This window comes from Falco naumanni, chromosome 8 (assembly GCF_017639655.2).
Source record: "Falco naumanni isolate bFalNau1 chromosome 8, bFalNau1.pat, whole genome shotgun sequence".
NCBI classification, from domain to species: domain Eukaryota; kingdom Metazoa; phylum Chordata; class Aves; order Falconiformes; family Falconidae; genus Falco; species Falco naumanni.
The window spans coordinates 24009250-24032516 of NC_054061.1; the positions used below are offsets into that span (position 1 = coordinate 24009250).

The following is a 23267-nucleotide window of genomic DNA, read 5'->3' on the forward strand; positions in this document are numbered from 1 at the left end:
AAAATTGAGAACCACAAAGTTATGAAATGCCACTTGCCCTTTTCTGAAGCGCCTTTCCTCCTGTTCAGCGCAGATTTGTGCTGCTCAAGCTCTCCAACAGCTGCTTGAGCTACAGCTTGGCCTCAAAAACTGCTCTTTCTCTTACAGGTCTTCGTGTGTGGCGCACTAATCCCGGCTCAGTCTTTGAATACGACCCGGCAGAAGACAATATTCAGTCCAGAAGCTTACATATGATCTCTGGTTGGTTCCATCGGCTGTACTATCTGTGCAAAATGTTCTACACTTGTGCAAATTCAATCAGTAAAACTGGCAGCTTGGGGCCACTAAAGTACAGCTTGGCACTCTACCTCTGCAGGAACGCAAGCAAAGTCCCACGGGCTGACTTCAGCCACTGTGTTAATCAGAGCTGAGATTTCCAAAGTTACACAGGGACACGGTTCTGGGGAGAATTAATGGTAACTAGAGGAGAAATTTCCTATTGCTCCTCCTCACCAGCAGAGCTACATTTATGCTAGCTACATAAATACACTGGATGCTTAATACAGCCATTTCTCAAACAATATATTGTTAATCTAGTATATACAAGTGATCTAACACAGGTTTATACGATACAGTTGCTTACCGGTAACATGTGCTTCCTTTTTAAATAACTCTAAAAATCAGAGTTAAAAGTAAACTATTACCTTTTTTTTAAAAAAAAAACTCCTTTCCTGCTAATTGTTTGAGAAGGGAAGCCTCCTGAAATGACAGAAAACAGTCTTGGGCATAGTTCAGATCTGTGTCAGCTGACAAAGGAAAGCATGGGATGGGATAATTGGTATAAAAATTGTGGAAGTAGCTAGCACTAAAGGGAAGGAGGTTGGAGAAAGAAAAACATTCCAACTGTTAAAGGTAACAGGGACATAACAGCTGTGTCTCAGGAGAACTTCAGCATGGTGTTGATAGAATACTCTTGAAAAGCACTGGCAAATACCATCAAACCCTAAAAATAGACTGTGATTAATTCACCAGCTTTTTTCCATAAACCTTGTACGATACAGTAACCCATTCTGCTCAGCTTGCACGCGGCCCATGCCAGTCTTCTACTCAATATAAACACAATTTCTACGGGTTTGATAACAACAGCAGAGAGCTTTGGTGATTTTTACGGAACATGTACACACACTCATATGTATTATGTGTGTATATATAAAAAGTAATCTATACATGTGTGTGGGTGTACATATACATCTATATGTATATAGAAGTGTATTTTAATGTGTGCATCTCCTTACACCACAAGGACATACATTGGTTCCCACTGCTTTCTCCTGACAGTCCAAGCCCAGCGCCGCAGCCGGGAGCACTCCCGCTCTGCCAGTGCCTTGAGCCTCACTGGTGGTGGCGACGAAAAATCAGAACCCTCGGACGGCGGACACTTGTCCTATTACAGCAACGGGGGCTTCTTTGCCACAACTGCAACAGGTACGAGGAGAACAAACATGCCACTGACTCACATAAGACAAATTGTATCCAGACGATCTGGCAGGGCTCAGGAGTTCCTCTAGCCAGGAAAAAGCACATTACACCTGCAAAACATCGCGTTACAGACTTAACAGATGTAAAATTGTATTTTAGTTGGTAAAAGGCAGGTCTGAGCCACCTGATGACACAGCCCGTTATCTTTATTCAGAGCAACTCTAACCCTATTGCCAATTCCATCATAAGCAATACGAAATATATTTTCCCTTTGCAGTGGGCTACAAACATGCTAAAACCATCGAGTTACCACAGCAACGGTCATCGTCTGTTGCCACCCAGCAAACTACGGTATCATCGGTTCCTTCTCACCCGTCTACTGCTGGTGTAAGTAGCACAGATCGGTTGTACGCCACACAGTCCCCAGCCTGCTGCAGGTGCGCGCTCCAGATGATGCTCATCCAGCATTCGAGCCTGTAGCCGGCATGCCTGGTTATGGGCTGGGCTGAGGCTTGGTACTGGACCGGGTGAAGGTGTAACAGATTCCCCAGAGTGGGACAGAGCCTTACCTGTTTGTTCCTGAAAGCTTGAATTAATGCTTCCTTCCTACTCTTGAGAGCGAGGCTCAGAGCAGGCCTAGGCCAGGGCGTACCATCGCCTCCCCTCTGAGATAGCGCTGGAGTGAGCTGGTACTGCTCAAATACTCTCTGAAAACATTTTGTTCAGCTTCAGCATCACTGAACTACGCAGGCTGTGACCTGAGGTAGTGGTACTTGGGTGACAAGGGTAGTTATTGGGAAGAAACATTTTGTCTTCTAAACCCAGGAGATTTCGAAGGCCAGGCAGGCAGTGCCCTCAGCAGTGCTTTTAGAGCACGGACACGAGCCGAGGTAACTTGGCCAGAGCCGGCTCTTGCACCGATTCTCAGCAACAGCCGTGGCTTCAGTGCCAACAGCAGGGCTGTAATTGTGTCTTCTTTTTTAAAACCAACAGAAGACCTACCGGGCCATGTATGACTACATGGCAGCTGATGCCGATGAGGTTTCCTTCAAAGACGGTGACACAATCGTAAACGTACAAGCAATCGATGAAGGCTGGATGTATGGGACCGTCCAGAGAACCGGCAAGACGGGCATGCTGCCAGCCAACTACGTAGAAGCTGTCTAAACCAAAGGCCATCTTCCCACAACGCCCATCTGCACGGCCGAGGCACGCTGGCACCTCTCAAAATGTAAAGTCTACAAGAAGGGTTTGTAACATTTTTTCCAAAGTGCCTTATTGTCTCCCGTGCTGATAGTGCCTTATAAACCATGTGGGGAAAAAAAAAACGAACAAAAAACTGCAGAGCAAAATACTCTTAAAACATCCTTTCAAAACATTTTTGAAAACCACCTGTAAGCACACTACTAGGCCTTGTTCATAAGAACTGTGTTTCTTCCACTGTAAAAAAACCAACCAACCAAACAAAAAAAACCCAACCAAAACCAGAAACCATTGCCTGGACTTTCAAACACTTCAACATCACACACCATCACATTTAACTTGGCTAGAACTGCAATCCAGTTCAGCATCTCCAAAATTCTCTACATGTACTTAAGACTATGACTACCAGGTATTTACTCATTCTGTCACAGACTATTTTTCTGGGCTATTCTACACTGTTTGAATGTATTCACTACTTCTTTGTACAAGCAACATTTAAGCTTACTATCTCAAACCATCTTTAGGCTGCGGGGGAGGGAAACAAACCCAAACCCCAAGGCCTCTCCTGCTTGCTCAGCTCTTCTGCCTGTGTTTTTCATGCAACTGTTCTGGGGTCAAGACATTATTACTTGTCAATTAGTGACTAAATAAAGCTAATGTTTCTGCAGTATGTTTGATGTGTTCACTCATGCTGAAGAGCAGGAATCAATCTCCCAAGAAACTGACTTTGTTCAGAAAACTGCACTGGGACAGGGAAGGAGTGCAGGTGAGGAGGCTGCAACGGCCACCACCGCAGGCAAGCTGCGAGGGGCTGGGAGTGAACCACACGTATTACTTCATCCCCGAGCACTGTGGTTATTCACTTCAAGCATCTGGTACCAGCCAGTCTCCAAGAAAGAATGATGCAAATGATCACTTCATACTGTGTCCAAGACAGACGAAAGATTAAAAACAAAGTCAACTGCAGAAGGAGCTGCAACTTTACCTCCACAGGCCTTTGTTCCAAGGGAATTCACAGCACGTCGTGAGGTACAAACCAACTTGAAAGGGAAACGTCCGTCCTTGGCGCAGGCTGCCAGCACTGAGGGGTGGGTGTTGGTTAGACCAAGATGCTAATTAGCGCCCTTTCAAGGTGCGTACGGAACATCCTTATCTGTACAGGTCACTGGATGCAAGAGTTGAACAAGGCTAAGGCGGCAGATTTGGAACCAAAATAACATTTTCAGGAAAGCAAGAAAATCTACAGACAACTCATCACTGGCACTGTTCACATTACAGCTGTGAGACACCTCTTTGTCCCGGTCACTTTCTTCATGAGACACGTGAACAGGGCAAAGGCTCCCCGGCGCCTTGCTGCCAAGACACCACCACCTCCTTCAGGGGCTGCTCCTGTCTCAAGGCAGCAGCGATGACCCTGCAAGGTCTTCCCAGCCTGGTGGATCCAAACCAATGCTGAGGTTAGAGCTGGACAGATCTGAAGGGGGAAAAAAGAAAACCAAACCCCAAACCACGGTCACACTAACATGTTTGGGAACTATCTGCTGTTTTATTTGTCTGCATTTAAGTTCTAAAATCAAAATGTGATAGCTACAGTACAATACATACAAATTAAGATTCCCAGAGTAAAACCCAAGAACTCTCTCTGAAGGTCTCCGAGAAGCAGCAATGCATTCCATGCAATTAAAAGTCAAAATCATAAATTATTAACCAAAATTTACTGTGATAAGTCTGTACATAATATACAAAGGGCTCTTGTCAAATCCATTCATTTCTCCAAAGAGAGTCTCCTCCACAGAAGAACTGCTGCCAACAACAAACACAGGGAAAAGCCTGAGAAGTTCTGCAGTCTTCTGCCTGTAAGGGTACATCCCGTTACCCGCTTCTTTGTGCAATTCTTACAAAAATACATGCAAAAATAGATGTCATCCACGTTGTCAAAATACCAGGTTGCTGGGCTGTTGCTGCCGTAAAGAAATTAAGCTCAGTTTATCTCTGTATAAAACGGTGCTGAGGGGAGAGCCACTGCCTGTCAGAGGTTTCAGCAGCTTAAAAGCAGAGAAACAGGGGCAGCAGACGCACAGAGCCGTGAGATCGATCTCTTACCAAATACTAAAGAGTTTGCAGCAGTAAGAACACTTCAAATTTGAAAAAATAATTTAACTATGTTGGTTTGGTTTCACATCTTTGCTATTGCACAACTTTTATCAAGTTTTCTTTCATGACCTGAAAGAAATATGCATAGCAATACAATACAAATACATCTATCGGGGAGTAAGTGATCCTGCAAATAAGAACAACAAAACAAACCCAAGGGAAAAAAAACAAACCAACAAATCCCAAACATGATACATTTTGGTCATATAAGTGTTAAAAAAAATCTTCTACAGTTTATGCAGTTTAAAAAGTAATTCACTAGCAAGAAAAGCAGGTTTTGGGGAAAACTGTAACGAAATTCTCCTTACTTAGAAAGGATAAACAACTAATCAGAACTTTCATGGGGAGGCGATTTCCAGCGGGACTGCAGGTTTTTCATGATACAGTTTGTCATGCTGACAAGTTTTTCTTGCATCTCAAAAAGCTGGCTTCCTGAGTAGCCGTGAAGATCTTCGGAGGTCAGCTGAGCAGCGAGCGCATCAATCTGGCTCAGAAGATCTGCTGGGGGCTGGTCATCTGTATTCGTAACAACTGGCTCAATGAAATCTGGAAAGGAAGGGAAGCAGGGCAGCACTGTCTGCATGTCTGGATTCAAATCTAAGCACAATTACACTGCCGTGGAACGTTACAGCTTCTTTTGTACAAAGGAACATATTTGAGTACGAAGTATTTGTTTCACACAACATGAGAGCTGCTGACAAGGGCAGCCCTCCCAACTCCGTGCTACCCGTCTTTAAGGTGACTTTTATTGTACAATCATGACCAAATATAATGAAACTAAGGACAGAAACAAAAGTATTTGATCCTATTCAGATCCTGCCAGTGTCCCTCAAGACATGCTTCCCCAAAGCCCAACCTTTAGGTGGACAGCTGCAGAGAAGGTACTGCCCAGTTCTTCGTTCTCCAGTTAACCCAACACTTCAAGGATCTCATAGGAAGAACACAGACGGATCCCTCTGTTTGAGCCATCAGGCCAAACTCCAAAAGCGCACGGGGGAATGCAAATAAAAGTCTAGGCACCTACATCCCAAACAGGGATCCAGGGAATTGTCCCTCTCCTGCCCACCCCCTCAGGATGAGGCACCGCTGAACTAACCCCGCTCCACCTTGCCTGTTCCCGTGCACGCCCAGAGCCACAGCACTTGCTGCGGTATTAAACAGCCCAGGAGACATACCTGGCCGAGATTCAGAGAATTAAGTACTTAGAGCCCCACTCAATTTGCTCTTTGCATGTTTATGCAAGCTCATTTAGTGAAAACCAGCATCTCTCCCTCAAAATATACAACAGAAAAGTTCTAGAAAGCCATTGCTATAGGGCTTCATAAAGCGGCTAGAGTCAAGCACCCGGCTGATGTGCCGAAGGTAGCTATTAACACTCTCAAAAAAAAAAAAAAAAAAAAATCAAGTGTTCCCATTAGGAGAGAATGAAAGCACCACACAGCAGAGACAGCCACAGCCTAAGCAAAAAGCTGGCAATAGGTTACCTGTTGCAAATTTTTCTTCCTCTACAGGAAGAGGTTTATCCTCTACATTATTCATGGGCTTTTCTGCATCTTCAAGTGCTTCTATTTCCTCAAATCCTCGAGATCTTACCTGAAGGTTTTTTAGGAGAGAACAAGACATGCATTACCAGAGAGAAAAAAAAAATTAAGATTATATGGTGGGACACGTTTTAACCTCATCATAAATACAATCATTATTCCCATTAATAATACTGTAACTAAGTCACCTGAACCTTGAATTCCCCACGTTACTGTGACAGGTAGAGATCATGCTCTAAGTGCTTTCTCTAATGTATTCTCCCCCCCATTACTCCTCATCACAGATGTTAGCAGTTCATTAGGCTAACACTGGCTTTTGAGGTACTAAAATGAAACATTACCTGTTGCCCATGATATCCTTTAAGAGCTTTTTTAACGTTGGAAACTTTCGGAGAGCGGATGGGAAGAGTTTTGACTTCTGATGCTGTCAAAGTACTCAGATCACCCACTGTCTTAATGTTCCTTGCTCGAATGAGCTGCCCCAAGCCCCTGGCGCTGCAGCAGGGGAGAAAGAAAAATGGGGTTTAGTGCCAGAATTCACGTCTTTTCTGCCTGGCACAGTGGAGCACATAGAAATCTTACATGAACGCCCATTCACATGCACACAAGCGAAGGAAAAAACAAAATACACATTACATTCTATCTGCGTAAGCAGACCTCTCTGCAGTTCATCCTAGAGCCATCAGAGTGGCATTCGAAAGGCCACTCGTATGTGGTGTGAGTGGAAGAAGAGGAGCTGAGCACACTGCAAAAGGCCATTCTGAGAAGCTCCTACTACACTGCTACGGTTTGTTGCGACAGGTTATCAAAATTCAGATCGAAAACTGAACTAGCTCAGCACCCAGCCTTTGTACTTGAAATGTTCATTTTTTTCAAAATCCCAGTTCACCTTCAATAGAAAGGCGCCTTCACCTTTCACAGAAAGCCCCAACTGCTTGTCACCAAGCATTAAGAAAAGCCTCTGCCACGCAGAAATGGAGCACAGAGCACACCGCCCACGCTCCTGGGCACAAGCTTTTCATTGTCTTACAAAAAAGACAACATGAGTCATTACAAAGTAGTTACCTCTCCCCCCCATCAAACCAACCTCCCTCCTTTTAAAAACAATTTGGCAAAAGGTGTCTCTAACTCATCACATTTTGCATCAGAAAATTTGGTTTTGTAGGTTCAGTGAGTATTTGTTTCCTGTTAAAACGGCCTCTTTAAAGCAGCAATCCACTTACCATATGTTTGATGTAATCTGAGGTAAAATCACCTCAACTGGTGCTTTGCAGCCAGCTAAGGCAGGATACATGCATTCTGTAGGGCAAGGCACCGATTCCATAGCCATTTCCGTTATCTTGAATACAGAAAAATTATTAAACTATCACACAACTGAATACAGGAAAAAATAAGAAAAATACATGAACCAAAGCAGTTCTTACTAAACACTTCTTTGAGCTCTTAAATTTAGTGTTGCGAGATCCTGGAGATAGACATCCTTTGGTCGGAGTGGTAATATTCTGGATAGAAAAAGACAAAATATGTTTCTCAGGATTGTAGGAATTTGGTTAATCATACTATTTAGCTACCTAGATCTCAGAGCACATTTGTCTTCATAGAGTAACAGAATGAATCAGGCTAATAAACCAGTTACAACTGTTTCTTACACTTAGCAATTCTCTGCTTACAACTATTTGCAAATGACTATGAATCTACACTAAAGCAACATTACCTATAATAAATGAGAAATGTGAGTACTCGCAACATACGGAATATACGTAACAGAATTTACCTTAGCCTGAACATTAGATAAAATTTTAAGACTTCGGGAAGATGGTGAAGAATGGGATCTAATGACAGGACTTCTCCTATCTATGTCATCTGCCAGTCCTTCTCGATAAATTGGATTTGCAAAAGACACTCGACGAATCTGTTTTGAGAAAGAATTAGTTTTTATAGTAAGAACTCAAACCACCACACTCTGGTGAAGGAAGTCTGAGGAGACAAAACAGCTCAGTTGGAAATAAATTCATTACAGTCCTCAAATGACACAGACGTTTCACCCAAGGACAGAAAGCACGGCCTCCTTGCTGCTAAAGGAAACTTTAAACACATTTTGTAAAAAGCTGCTCAAAACCTAGGGCTAAGGCCCTGGCTCTGCATACGGTGGCTTTGCAGCAACATCTGCTGCGCTGCAACCCTGGCAGCAGATGAGACTTTGGCGCTCCACTTCAATAAAAACTCCCCACCCGAATGACATGCCGATAACGCAAGCCTTGTCAGTGCTTGCACCTCCCCAAAAGAAGTCTGTTAAGTCTTCACCTTCAGCAGGATTGTTTAAAATTAAAAAAACAAGTCAATAAATTCAGCATATTTGGAACTCATTACACTACAGACAGTTACATATCCCAGTAATGAACCAAATTAATCGTATCACATAATGAATCGCACTGCAGTACCTTATTCACAGGTGACAGGGATTCATCATCTTGATTTCTTTTTATACCTCTCTTCAAAATACTAGTGGATGGAGAAGCTGAAGGAGACCACATGCAGCGTGTCTGCGTACCATTAGGGCTTTCATTAACCAACACCAAAGAATCACCTTCCAGCTTCTGAGGTGAATCCACACCATGATTTTCTACTGCCTCTTCTCTGTCCAAGGCCACGTTTTCAGGCATCATTATTTCAGTTTCTACTAATTCCTCTTTCACCTCTTTAACTTGATTAATGCAAGTTTCCCCTACAGTATTCTCAGCTGCTGGTTTATCATCCCAATTACTTTCTAATTCATTCATCTGTTCTTGCTCAGGTTCGCTGACAATCACTGCCTCGGGTATCTCTTCCAGTTGTCCATTCTGACTTATTTCTTCTTTTTCTGTAGCTGCTGGTTCTTCGCTCTGACTCCCTGCAGCCAGGCAGCCGTCACTGGGCTCATCCGAAACACGCTCCAACGGACAGTCTTCAGTTTGGTCATTCTGAACGGCAGGTTCTTCTTCCACTACAGAGCCAGTTATTTCACCTGCTATATGCTCTAGATTCTCTAGATTCTCCTCTACTCCAACACTCTTTCCTGGCTGGTTATCTTCAGTTGTTCTCTCTCCTTCCACACCCGATGTGCTGGGTGCCTGAGCAGGATGCAATGGAGTGCTCATTGCACAAGGGACCATACACAAGCTCTCGTCCAAATTTGATTTACCCGCCATCTCTGGTGTATTTACAGACGTCTCAGCTGGGGTGGTTTGGGGCTCACTCAGTTCATGATTCTTTGATTCACTGAACGACCTGAGTTGCTGCTTTTGCTTTTTACAGCAGAGATTACAGTTGTTCCTTAACCTCTTCTGTCTTTTGGTTTTTTTGTGGTGACACACGGGTACTTGCTGAGGGGGAAGATCACTCCCTGCAGCATTTGCCCCTGGTACACCTTCACACACAACAGCCTGACAACAGTCTATGTTTGTTTGCTTCTCACCATCTACATCTTCCTCTGCTGCTTTCATATCTTGATCAGATACACACGAAATGGTGAATGATTCCACCGACGTGTTGCTTTTGTTTTGTTCCACATTTGCATTCTGTGCATCAGGTGAATCCTGTGAGCCGGGAGATCCCACAGCTTTGTTAGCATCTGTAGGAATTACTTCATTTTTTAGGCCACAGGCTTCAGATGTCACTACAGCATCTGTGCTGACTTCTTGGCTCACTTTACTTGTTTCCAACAGAGCCTTCGTTACATTTCCTTGGGAAGACGCCTCATGGCTATGGCTTCCTAGCTGTGTATCTTTCAGTTTACTTTCAGAAGACTCAACTCTATTTTTCACTTTTGCATATCTTTTCTTCCTTGTGCTTTCCTCCTTGGCATCAGAGCCATCACACTCTGAATTTTCTATGCTGGCAAGCAATCCTTGTGAAGCTCTTCTGGTGTGGTATCGCGGGCGCTCAATCTTCTTCTGACCTCCTGTACTTGAGCTACAGTCTTGACTTTCTGTGTCAGTATTCAAGCTACCTTCTGATCTCCTAGCACTTCTGTTTGCTTCCTCATCAAAGTCCCCTGAAGCAGGAGACCCCTTTGAGCTTACGTCCTCTGCAGCAGCTCTCTCAAGAGGGCCGCTTTCTTTATTTGTACTTTCTGTAGTTTTCCCAGAAACTGCTTTCTGCTTTTGCGATCCATCATCCTTAGTCTGCGGCACCTTCTTTTGCCCAGATTTTTCATCTTCCTTATGCCTGTCTTTCTTTTGGTGGCCATCCTCCTTATCCTTATCCTGACTACCTCCCATACCTTCCACAGTTTCTGACCGTCGTCTTGAAGAACGTCTTAGTATTTTCTGATTAGGAGTCACAGGTGGAACCTGACTATCATTGCCTGTTACCTGGTCCGATGACACAGTCCCCTCTGGGGGCGTATTTTCTTTAGAATCTGTATCTAATGCCTGCTCTGCTTCCATTTCTGCTACCGCATTTTCAATTTTTTTAATTTCTACTTCTGTGGAATAGAGAGTTTGGGAATGAGAAAGGAGAAGGTATTCTATGTCTTCTACTGTAGGAGACTGTTCAGAACTATTTTCCGTACTGTTGGTAGCAGAAGACTCTTGTACGCTTTTCTCTTGGTCTGACCTAACTAAAAGCTTGGATTGCATATTGCCTTTGTGCTCCATTTTAGTCTGCCTGCGAGTTAGCCTTCGGATCGCAGTAAATATTTGTTCAGACTCTGATTTCGAAGGCTTTTTATTTTCTTCTCCAGACTTTTCTGGTTTAGTACTGGTCTTGCATACATTTGTATTTTCTGGTTTAGCTACCACAGAAGCATTTCCAGGCGTCGCTGATAAACTGTTTAATGCTGAAAGGCTAAAGGGTCTGTTCTCTGAGCTACCAAATTTCTCCAAAATGATAAAAGACTGCCGTCGGCTTGCAGATGGCGGTGTTCCAGAAATTATGCCACTTGAAGTTGAACTGCTGCTGACGTTTGAAGTGTTTTCGTTCACTACTAAGGGTTCCTTTGATGCTGTTTCCACAGTACTTTTTTCTAATCCCTCTCCAACCGATGGCTCCTCTGGAATCACGTTAGCTGTATCCTCTTTTGCCTCTCCCTCACTATTTAAAGTTGAGCTCTCCTCTATGTGAGTAACAGATGACTTTTTCACACAGGCGGCATCGTCAAGAGGATGATCTGGTTTGTCGGTCCATCCTTCACTCTTTCCATCTTCTTCCTGTCCCAAAAATAGGAACAGCAAAATACTGTAGTTTTGCTATAAACAGAATATAAAAGGAGTAGCTCTGGTAGAATAGAAAACACATCCCACAAGGTTTTTCAAGCCACCCTTCCTACAAATTATTTTACTCTGTCAATCAGTAGTTATTAAATAATAAAAAAAAAAAATGTAAAGCCATTTAATCCCAAACCTGAAGAACTGCAAAAAACCTACTACTATCTAAAGAAAATCTTCTGTATTTTACCTACTGCCTGTTTGGCACTACAGTTGATCAAGCTAGCTGTTCAGCCAACTTGTCTACAAAAGCGAACAGAACTCTATTTTGTGAAGAAAAAAAGAATTGTAAATCCTAAATCTACTATTTAATCCAGCTCAAGCCCTTACAGCTTCATCCAAAAGCAGTTCAGAACGTGGAAACACAGCCAGACTGTTTAAAAGCACAGTCCACTACAGCAATATAGAAATCAACATTGAGACTTTTGAAAAAAAGTGAAAAAAGTTCCAGAAAATCATGATGCATACCTAATGCATCTGCTAGCAGGGGGAAAAAAATCAAAGAATAGGTTGTAATTTCTAACATAAAGTTAGGCAATTCAAAAATTCTTAGAATAGCACCATAGCAAGTCACAGTAAATCTGTGCTACAACTTTTAGGGTATTGTTACCCCAGTAAAATATTAGTCAGTGGTAGTGAATACATGTGCCTGATCCTTAAGTCCCTGTAATACCTGTAGCTGTATAACAAAACTTAAATGCATCCACACTAAAAATTAATTATATAAATCCTCCCATTTTCAAAATTAGGTCAACATGCTTAATGATGGGCCCTTTCTAGTGTAAATTATATAAAGAAGAACACAGCACAAAGAACACTACAGCACTAATAAATTCGTATCTGGTGATGAGAATGAAATGCAAACCACAAAAGCCATCAGTGTATTCCATAGTCATGGAGCCTCTGTCAGTATTATTCAGATGTGGAAAAAATAGAGGAAGCCCAAGAAAAAGATATTCTCAAGAGTCTTCCAGGTTAATCAATACAGGGAAAGGAAATTATTCCTGTGAGCCAACACATTTGCATTTGTTGGTTTTTTCCTAATCAATATCGTAGCCAGTAATCAAAGGGTTTTGCCGTTAATTACCAGAGCCACTAACGTGAAGGTGACATCACCAGTATGGTTATAATTCTGGCATCTTGATTACTACTAGACAATGAGAAATTACCTGAGGCTTGTTTTTAACATCTTCTTTTGCATTTTCTATTGAAGGTTCTTTTTCCCTGGAACAGAAATCAGTTAAATTAGAAGTGTTACAGAAAAGGGGGACACCTTTAACATATGCACTGATATACTGGCCGCCTTTACTTACAAAGAATCTTCCTGGCTTTGGGTATACTGAGAAAATGAGGTACTATCTTGTGATGCATCCAAATTGTTGTACATAGCAGGAATATCAACTCTGAAACAAAACCAGAAATGGTTTTTCACAAAAAAAAAAAAAAAAAAAAAAAGGATAGGGTGGTGGGGTGGTGCAATGCATTAATCACAACATTGTGGGTGGTTCTTTGAAGCAGACTGAACTTCCAGACTCTCAAGACTACTCAAACCACAACACGTGCCCAAGTAGGCACTGCCACACAAGAAGCAGGGCAGTGCTTACGAAGTACCAGGGGCCTGTGTGACCACACGCTCCGCTCCCCGTTCTGGGCAGAAAAGACAAGTATTTCAAGTGGCTGCAACAACCTCAGATTCCATGTGGCACAGCAAAGTGGAGGCAGATCATTATTTATCTCCTTATTTCAAGACCACTATTTTCAGTTGCATTAAACTTTTTTTCACTTCAAACATGCTTGGGGGGGGATGGGGAGAAAGATAGATGTGATTGGGATCCCACTTTGCAAAGAATTCACTGACAGATGCTAACTATATAATCCAATGGAGTTCCTGTCAACTGCCCTCATACAAAAATTTTGCTTACCCTGGTTTTGCCACCTGACCTTGCAATTAAAACAAGCCTTGGGCATATTCTAACTTTTAATATGGTGCTGACATAAGACTTCTTTTCAAATTTAGAAGCCTTCCCCCTTCACATGAGGTGAAACAAAACCCCTTTCATTGCAATGATTTCAGAAAAATGACATATTACATATCACATTGCAAGTGAGAGTCATGAAGCAAAAACGCGAACTCCAAATTACCAAACTCCAAACGGGTAGCAGGGAGTATATTTAATCAAAACAGAATGCAGGTCAGAGAGTAAGTTGGTTGCTTTAAAACAGTAAAGAAAGGAACTTTGTTAGCTTTAAACTTTATAACTTGCATGGTAGAGTAAGACTTCATTACTTATAGTAGTCCACGATACAGGAATTGAAGTTCTGTCAATTTGACAGACTTAGTGTAATGACATTTCACATCTAGATTCAAATTGCGCTAAGTTACAGACCTCTTTGACCTAAGCACTTCTTTTTGATGTTCCGTCAATATTCTTGCTTTTGTTTCTGGAGGAATAAACACAAAATCAACAGATTTCTCCTCTTCCAAAGGTATCTCAGTTTTAGTCTTCGAAGATGAACGTTCTCGTTTCAACTACAGAAAAGAAAAAAAAAAAAAAAGAAAAACTGGGTAAGAAACAAAACAAAATAATTGAAAGTGTTTTTCGTATTTCTGATGCAGTCACCCTAAATGGAACAGTTCTCAAATAACTGCAGCTTTTCGAGTGTATTAATTGCCACAAATCCCTCAGTAGGTGCTGATTTTCTTCATGGGTGGTTCCCCCCTCCAACACTACCACCTAGGAGGTTCTGGAACCCCTCCTCTGTGCCCTTACACAGGCTTCCACACTTCCTTTAGCATCTTCAAGTTCAAAGCCTGTAACAGCTGAAGGAACCTAAATATATGTGAGGGTTATTATTTACTGCTGTTTACTAAATCAGTGATTCCTTAAGAACACCACACCCTTCTCTCCCTAGCGCAGGTGACAGAGCTGCAGCACGCAGCACAGGGCTACCAAAACCAAGATCCACCTCAAAACCTGAATCTGTCACAACCTGCAACCAGACTGAGGTGACAATTCTGTACCTGGTTGCCACTCCTCCCCATCCATCAAGTAGCCCTCCATAATCCCTCCTTAAAATTCAGCAATCCATAAACTTCACAGAGAATTTAAACAGGAAAAATGAATTAAAGTGTGCTATATCATGTAAGTCTGAAAGAAAAGTATTTCAGCATCGCAAAAGTGACTGATCTTTGCTGAGAATTTACAGCCGCATACTAGGTGTCCTGCTGCAGAATGTAATGGATCCGATTCTATCACAGCTCTCTGTAAACACCTTACCTTTGCAGGTGTCACTTGCGTATCACTGGACTTGTCTTCATTTTTCAGTTCACTTGTCTGTGCCAATATAGAGTCTCGTTTTTGACTCAACTTAACTTCCATTCCACTTATCTTCGCATCCAGCTGTGAATTTTCCACCTATTCAAATAAAAATACACTGAATGCAGTGTATGAAGAAGCTCCAAGCTCACAAACCCATCCTGAGGTGCATTAATTTTTATAACTACATTGTTCCACACTCCCACTTTCCTCTAAATTACAGAGGACAACTTAAAAAACCCCCACGTTTCAAACAACGTAGTAGAACCCACAATTTAAAATGCATAAACTGTTAAGAACCAGCTCAGCCTTTTAAACAGTGGTTACCCACCCCGCACAGTTTATCATTCCAAACACGAAGAAAGTGCAGGCCAGTCAGAGCAACAACCAGACCTGACCCTGCCACTACCTTCTGAACAATTCCCATGAAGTTACACACAATGGAGCACCCGCCGGGGGCAACAAAGTATTTACCGTATCGGAGAATGGGCCACTGTATTCTTCAGCTATCTCAAGGCTTTCAAAACCAGGCAGCAGGAGTGGAATTTTCTTTTTGGCCTGCCTCAACACAGATCTGCTCAACAAAAAAGAAGTTTAATCTTACGGGGTGGGGATGGTACACAACAAGACCAGCAGATAACTCAGCTTGCACAAAAAGCAGAATATAAATGGCAACCAGAACAATGCCAATCACTTGTACCTAACCCGAGATCTCTTCCTTTAAAAATATATCAACACAAAACCCCCATGTATCTTACTTTAACTCTTCAGGATATGTTAATGACGTTGTCTTAGCAAATGTCGCGTTCCAGAACTGGGCGCACTGGTTGCGGATCTGTTTGCTCTTATGCTGAAATATTACACAAAGCAACGGAGAAAGCTGCTCTAGCAGTTCACTGTCGTAAGAGCCCGTGCAGTGAGACTCTAAACACAGGATTATCTTGGCCAGCAGTTTTTCAAGCTGAGGGAGAGAAGAAACAATAGGTTTCTTTGCTTAATTCAAATATTGCTCATACTTAAAAGTTTAAATCATTTAAAACATTATTATCCCATAGAATAGTATGGCGTGAATAAACAAGTTTAAACGCCACGCCACACCACACAAAAAGTCTAATGGCTAAACTTAGTGGTCCTCCCCTCAGCTGCATTTTTAGTAAAAAAATAAATCATTTGAAAATTAAACTTCTACCTTCATTACATTTTTTATTATTTTTCTTTTTAGAATACAGGACGAATGGCAAAACTCCAGTGTCGCACGTTTTCCCAAACCCCAGCTATTTCTCTGGCAAATTTACCTTGTTGTTAAGATTACTGTATACTTTAGATACATCAGCAAGCCTGCCAAAACAAACAAAAAAAGTTATATTTTGCTGCCTCACTTATCCCAAGCGTAAGAATTAAACACATAATGCACCCCAGCCCTGCACACTAGTTTTTAGCATACAACTTGATGAAATAATGTTGTGAAACTAGCCTCCTGCCGGGTGATTGAAAGATCTCCTGATGTAAATACTTTCAAGTAAGCTTATCCTTTAACCCACTGATACTTATACACTAACTTTAAGAGAAACTAAAGGAAAGATCGGTATTAATTAGTACAAACTTAAAAATTAAAGGTTTTCTTATGAAGTAACTTCTAACTGCCTTCTTTGTGTTGCTCTTAACCCTCTCCTCAAACACACTTCCCAGGCCCCATAAATATCTGCATTAAAAAGCCAAAGTACCACCTAAATTGAGTAATTTCATGGAAACGAATCCCTAGGTTCACCATCCTGAAAAATGCAAGAAAACTGCATTTAGTAATTAATTTTATAAGACTGTGACCTCCAACCAGAATAGGTTCCTAAACTTACACTCGCCTGCACATGCCTTCCTCCAAAACTAGATATCCAAACAGTCACTTCTCCCTTTTAACGAGTTCTTCTAAGAAAGACAATACTCAAACAAAGGCAGATGAGATGGGAGATGGAGAGAGGTGGCATTCAACTCAATCTTACACAGGAACAAGTGGATTCTTGCCTCCGAGACAGGGACTCCTGATGAATTTTAGTTTAGTGGTAACAGTCCTGCTTCAACTTTCAGTAAAAGCTTTAAGAAGACACCTACAGGCTCACTGGCAGCATCCTGTCCTACCCCCCTCCTGCCAAACACTCAGAGCTGTACTCAATTCTTCTCCTTACCCTCAGCAAAGCATACATCTCTTGCATCAACACATCAGAGACAAACCTCTGCCAGCCCCTCCCACCAAGGCCCTCCCAATTCCATCATGTCCTGGGAAGCTTACAACAATTAAAAAATAAAAAAGCAAAGCCATATGAAAAAACAGAAAGTCCAGAGCAACAAACAAGTATTTCTCAGTGCTTCCTTCTGCTCAAAAACTTCCAGAACTTTAGTGCATGCCAAGCAATTATGATTTATTTCCTACAAAACGTTACACAGTTCCTACCCACTAGAAAGCAAATTACAGTTAATAGATTTCCTCACTGCAGTGAAAATAAACAGCAAGTAGAAACCAAACACTTTAGCCTTACAGAGATGACAATACAGTCACTCTAAAGAGACACCAATTTAAAATACCAAGCTTTCAGAAGTCCTGTAGGCTTCCTTTTGCGTATGACTAGGTAGGTTTAGTTTTCTTTCTAAAGAAAAGCATTACAGTGGAGACTGCTGCTCATGTGTGGTTTTTCTGAACTGTGCTGAAGCTCACTGGAGGGCAGGGCTCTAAGGTGACACGCCTGTGAAGCACCACTCAGGCCATTCCTTAGAACAGTCCCAGCCCCTCAGTTTTTATGCAGCAATTGTAGTTAACAGCGAGTCCTCAGCGACTGCCTCACAGACCTCTACATTCTTTCTGTGATGTTTGGGTGCACTACAAACACAGCAGCTACTAGCTAGGCTGAAACTAGTAAAATACACGGTGCTCTCAAAGGCAAGAGACTTGGCAGAAGCTTAAAGTTCTTAGCATATCAGTGACAAAGCTCTGAAAACTCCCAAGCTATATTCAGATACGCTGCTTGCTACAGACCACACAAAATTTCACCAATATGCAGCAATACAATGAATCCAGTTTTTCCAACCATTCTTAAAATACTCACTTTGTTTTTTCATAAAACACTGCCAGGGGTTTTGAAAAAATTGCAAACATAGTCCCAATCACTGAAGGCAATGAAACGTGGCTGATGATGTTGTGAAGAATAGTAATAATTGAAGGACCAACAGAGACCAATGTTTCTGAACAGATTTCTTTGGAACTGAACACATGGAAAGAGTTTAGTAACATCACCAGGAGTTTAAATAGAGAAGCAAGCTTTCCAAGGGGTTCCTTTTTCTTCTTAGACCAATCTGTAGGCGTCTGTGGAGCTAATTTTAAAAAAAAAAAAAAAAAAAAGTATTAGCTTTTTTCCTATCTAACCAACTTGCATTACAACAAAACACATTTCAACTTTTTCTCTACATGACAAACAGAACTTTGATTCCCAAACTATACCTACATACAAACAGTTTAAAACCAGACCTACTAGAAGACATACAGTTGTTAATGCATATTATCATATCACTGCAGATGATTCCTATTCCTCTTACTTAAATTTATGGTTGGTCACACAAATTATTATGCTTTTAAGTATCTTTAATGCCTACTTGCAGAGAGGCAGCAACCACTCTACAAAGACTAGCTGATATGCATCGATCCTGGAACAGCTGAGGAGGAGGAGGGAAGGGGAAGTATGTTTTATTAGTTTATTTGTAAGCAAAATTTCCATCCCGTTTTTCCTCATCAACATTTCCAATTAAAGCATTTCCTTCTTTCAGCAGTCCAACACAATGTCTTACTACTATAAAAAATTCATATGGGGCAGAGAAATTATAAATACTTTGAGTATTACACTGAACTACGTTACTCTTAAATTATTTCTTCAGCTTTAGTAGTTGTAAATGGCAGTAGGAAACAAAACAAAGAACTTTTTACATACAATAACCTTTCAATTTCTGTTAAATCTATTCTCAACCACTTTGTGCAAAGCAGCTTCAGGAGCAGTAGCCTTGCAAATGTTAACAGTTTATCATCAGTTTTAGGCACGTATTATATAATTAGATTGTGGATTACAATCAGGCATTGCTGCTTTAGATTACATCTGAACAAAGCAAAAGTAGATTTCACAAGCAAAAATGAAAACATAGCCAAAACATCAAATACAAGTTCAAAAACCAGCAGTCAAGCTGAAAGTCAAGTGGCCTCAAGAGTTACATCAATTTCAGATCTATTTCGTCAGGCTATGCAGTAACTGCTCAACAAACAGAAAAGATCCAACAGTCAAATATTCATACTGGATGGTATTTTTAGTGCCTTTTAATGATTTTTTTTTTTTTTTTTTGTCAATCCCTTCAGTTCTTAAATAGTATGTTATAGACCATTACTATCCTACAGTCATCATTTCTGCATCTGCAACTCCGGAAGACACACACAGAAAACCACAATATTCAAGTACTTTCTTACATCTGTTTTTTGGCTGGTATTTAGTACCATATGGTGCAAAGTTGATGCAGTCAACCATGACTGATACAATATGCGTGAGACCATCCATCATTGACAACATCTGAGGAGTAAACAAAAGTCATCAGCAACACTCAGAAGAGCAACAGTGACAGAAAGAGAAACATGTTGGCCATTCAGGACAACGACACAAACATTTTTTTCAGTTTAAAAGTGGATGACATTTGTCTGCATTAGCAGGAAAGACTCAGATAAGATTATATTTTAAAATACACACATTTACACAAGCCAAAGACTGAGTCTTCCCATTCTGTACAAATAAGACATAAGCATATATACTATTTTAAAAAGCAAAACAGTAACAGGCAGGTGTAAGAAGGTGTTAGGTTTAAGAAAATGCATCAAAAGTATTAAGGTTCAAGGTACTAGCTGTCTCGCGAAACATATTACCAGATCTCAGTGTTAAGTTCAGTTATTGTACAAAGCCTGATTTTCAGAAAAGTCACTGTAGGCGTAACAGTAAGGTTGTCATTAACATTCAGGAAGCATCATCAGTTTCTAGTACATACAAAAAGATGGGTCAAGGTTGTGGGTTTTTTCCCCCCAGTTCATCACAATATCTCCTAAATAAACAAAACTTGCTTTTAAAAGGAACATTGATAGGGTAAGCCAAAAAAAGTTTAATTTCTATACAACTTACATACCAAAGCTATAAATTGTTTAAGTTTGGCTTGCTTAATAATTACTAATTTTTGAAAATTGAAGTTTATCATCAGGACACAGCAGCATCCAAAGTAAGTTATAATGATGTAATCCTCCAAAGTTCCAAATGCCCTGTTTCTTTCTCATCTTATTTGTTCCTTTTTCAGTATTTTTTTCAAGACAGTCAACTTTGAAGCACAGAGGATTTTATGTTCCAAAGCTACTGTTCACTGACACCTACAGACACTCTATCTCCCCATACGATGTAGCTTGCAAACAGGCAAGACAGATAATGTAAAGACAGCCTCTTTCAAAAGCTTTGTCTTTTATAAAACTTTACTAGTATTCACATTTTAGTGTACAAGGTTGACAGTGTCAGAAACACAGCAAGTTATGCCCTCTGAAAGCCACAGTGCTACTCTACCCTCCTTCCTAATCAAAATGCCCATTTCTGTGGTATTTGTCAATTCATCCTGAAGTTTACTACATATACACACACACATTTCAACTAGACACATCATATTTACCATGATGTGATATTAATTAAGCCATTATTACTTGCAAGAGAAGTGCAAAGAATGCTTAAATACTATTTTACTATTTAGGTTTGCAATTATTTTCACTCTCTTCTTCCAAACCATTTCTACATCAACTCCACCTCCTGTTAGTAAATAAGAACTTTTTTACGGCTTATCAAAGTCTCTAAGTTATAGAAAGTACTACATTAGAATTTACAAGAGGTTCTTATATCTAATTTAAACTATATCCACTAAAGTATTAATACAGTTCAATATCACTGGTTTATACTCACTACTGGAGTTTCACCTTCTAGCCCAGATATTATTTTGGCACAAAGTTCTTCACAGCATAGGTTTTCTTCTGCTGTTGCAACTAGAGCAGCACAGCGAGCAAATGCTCTATACAGGTCTGACCAAGTGCGCAACAAGGATTTCATAGTTGGCTTTAACAACAGAAAGAAAAAGTTTATAAATACCAATGTCTGTGCATGGAGAGAAAAACTTGCTTTAAATTTTCTTCTTCTGTCAAAAATCTATGTAACTCAAGAAATCCAACCCTGGAGCAGTGGTCCAACGTACATACGTACTGGCAACAAACTCTGCTCTGAGACTATCTGGTAGTACTTCACAGGTTTTTTTATAAAACCCACATTGTTTCTAATCAACATTACACATTCACTGTTACCTGTGGGAATTCCTGAACGGGAAAGATGTGCAATACTGGTAGCAACAATGCACTATAAACAGCATTGAAGTTGTGTTCCAGTGCATCACCCTGATTTACTTCATTAGTCTGCAATGAGAAAACAATTTTCTAATTAACAAAGCTGCAAGATTCAGATGACAAACAAAGCTATTCTAAATACACTTACTTTATACAAAAGATCCATGCAAGCTAAACTGCCAGTGGCCTTTTTAAATTAGCTATTCTCAGTTCTTTCAAGAGTTCAAGCTGATCCTACTACTTAAAAAGATAAAAAGCACTGTTTCCAAAATAATTTAAATCCAAGAATAAAAACAGTCAGGTACAAAATGTCTTACATACTTTTTAGTTATTTCAGTTGCAGTAAGTGATGACAGCAACCTACTAAAAGCACTGCCATGGTTTAACCCCAGCCAGCAATGAAGTGCCACGCAGTCACTTGCTTACTCCCCGCTCACCCAAGGGAGTGGAGAGGAGAATCAGAAAGGAATGTGAAACTCAAGGTTTGAGTTCAACAACTGAGATAAAATAGAAACATAACAACAACAGTAAGTTACAGTGTAAAGGAGGGAGGAGAGAGGAATGAAATCCCCAAAGGGAAGGGAGAGAAGAAAACCAGCGACGCACAATAGAACTGCTCGCCACCCGATGATGGATGCCCAGCCAGTCCCTGAGCAACCATCCCCAAGCCTGGGAAGCCCCCTCGGTCTGTATACCAAGCTTGATGTCCCGCGGTACGGAACACCTCTGGCTAGATCAGAGCAGCTGTCCTGGCTGCATCCCCTCCCAGTTTCCCTTGCCCCTCCAACCTGCAAGGCCTGAGAAGCCAAGATGTCCCCGACCACACTGTTCCCACACCAAATCCAACCACAGCACTGCACTAGCTCCCAAGAAGAAAATTAACTCTATCCCAGCTGAAACCAGGACAACCGCCTAAAACTTTCTTCATAAATTCTGAGATGTAATGATTTAAAGATTAATCTAAGACTTCATAAAGTCTAAGGTCCAAGGACTACACGAGGTCCAACAACTCCTACGTCAGTCAATGCCCTTCTAGTAAGTAACCTGCAGAACCTGTTGAATATTAGTTTCCAGGCTTTCATTAGCACTTCCAAGCAAGAACTCTAACATTAGTAAGAAACACTGTTCTACCTACATCCTAAATGTCACAACTTGATATTTATTACGTTTTCACATAAACAAGCCTCTTTGAATTTAAAATTAACAGGTCCTCGAGGGCAGGCTTCCATCCTTTGTAGCAGCAAGACTATGTCAAGGAGTGAAGGCTTGAAGCACGTCTATAAACATATTTATCATTTTTTAAAAGGAGATAAGAACATTCCCAACACTGTATGGGACACTGGTACTTCAGAGTGATCATTCTTACTGTCTGCTATCACTTCAAACAACACTCCGGATCGCTACTCCACTACTGCTCTTCATCCTACCTCACTGCACATGTTCATACTCCAGTTAGGGATTTGTTTAAAAAATGCTGCACACATTCCAGCTTCGCTCATACTACCAAGGCTTATTCAATTTTACTATCACTTCAGGACACATAATTCGTAAAAATATATTGAGATAAAAGATCGGCGCTAAGTTTTCCTATGGTTTTTTTTGCGGGGGGTGGGGGGGTGGCAGGGGATGGGGAAGAGCACAAAAACCCACTATACCTGATTAATCCATTCGGTTAGCGGATTAACAACAATACTCCACATTCGCCAAAGATGCTCCTTATTTTCCACTTCCTTTGCACTCTGATTAATAATGCAGATCACAGATTCACTGAAAGCCAGCGGAGATGTAGGCCCAGACAAAACACAGCCCACAAGCATTTCTAGAATTACAAAGAATCTAGGGAAAGAAGTTAAACAGGTAAGATACCTTTTTCAGCTAAGTTAGAAAAAATCTTCTATGAAATCTTCAATGG

General features: G+C 41.1%; 2 protein-coding genes across 2 annotated transcripts in view; one reads left to right on the forward strand and one right to left on the reverse strand.

Moving 5' to 3' along the window:
- The window catches only part of NEB (nebulin), a 131236-nt gene extending 127908 nt beyond the window's left edge, over positions 1-3328 (forward strand). Inside the window, exons 147-150 of the mRNA XM_040602846.1 lie at positions 148-240; positions 1318-1464; positions 1736-1845; positions 2452-3328. Of these exons, the coding sequence (XP_040458780.1) occupies positions 148-240; positions 1318-1464; positions 1736-1845; positions 2452-2625 (524 nt within the window). The 3' untranslated portion in view covers positions 2626-3328. The remainder of the gene's footprint in view (positions 1-147; positions 241-1317; positions 1465-1735; positions 1846-2451) is intronic.
- An 859-nt stretch (positions 3329-4187) lies between these two features.
- Positions 4188-23267, reverse strand: part of RIF1 (replication timing regulatory factor 1) — a gene marked incomplete at its 5' end in the record, with an annotated part of 38505 nt that continues 19425 nt past the window's right edge. The window contains 19 exons of the mRNA XM_040603813.1: positions 4188-5361; positions 6300-6408; positions 6698-6851; positions 7580-7695; positions 7781-7858; positions 8131-8268; positions 8798-11545; positions 12772-12826; positions 12916-13005; positions 13990-14132; positions 14881-15018; positions 15394-15493; positions 15678-15880; positions 16215-16257; positions 18015-18279; positions 19415-19514; positions 20925-21074; positions 21317-21424; positions 23011-23191. Of these exons, the coding sequence (XP_040459747.1) occupies positions 5141-5361; positions 6300-6408; positions 6698-6851; positions 7580-7695; positions 7781-7858; positions 8131-8268; positions 8798-11545; positions 12772-12826; positions 12916-13005; positions 13990-14132; positions 14881-15018; positions 15394-15493; positions 15678-15880; positions 16215-16257; positions 18015-18279; positions 19415-19514; positions 20925-21074; positions 21317-21424; positions 23011-23191 (5140 nt within the window). The remainder of the gene's footprint in view (positions 5362-6299; positions 6409-6697; positions 6852-7579; positions 7696-7780; positions 7859-8130; positions 8269-8797; positions 11546-12771; positions 12827-12915; positions 13006-13989; positions 14133-14880; positions 15019-15393; positions 15494-15677; positions 15881-16214; positions 16258-18014; positions 18280-19414; positions 19515-20924; positions 21075-21316; positions 21425-23010; positions 23192-23267) is intronic.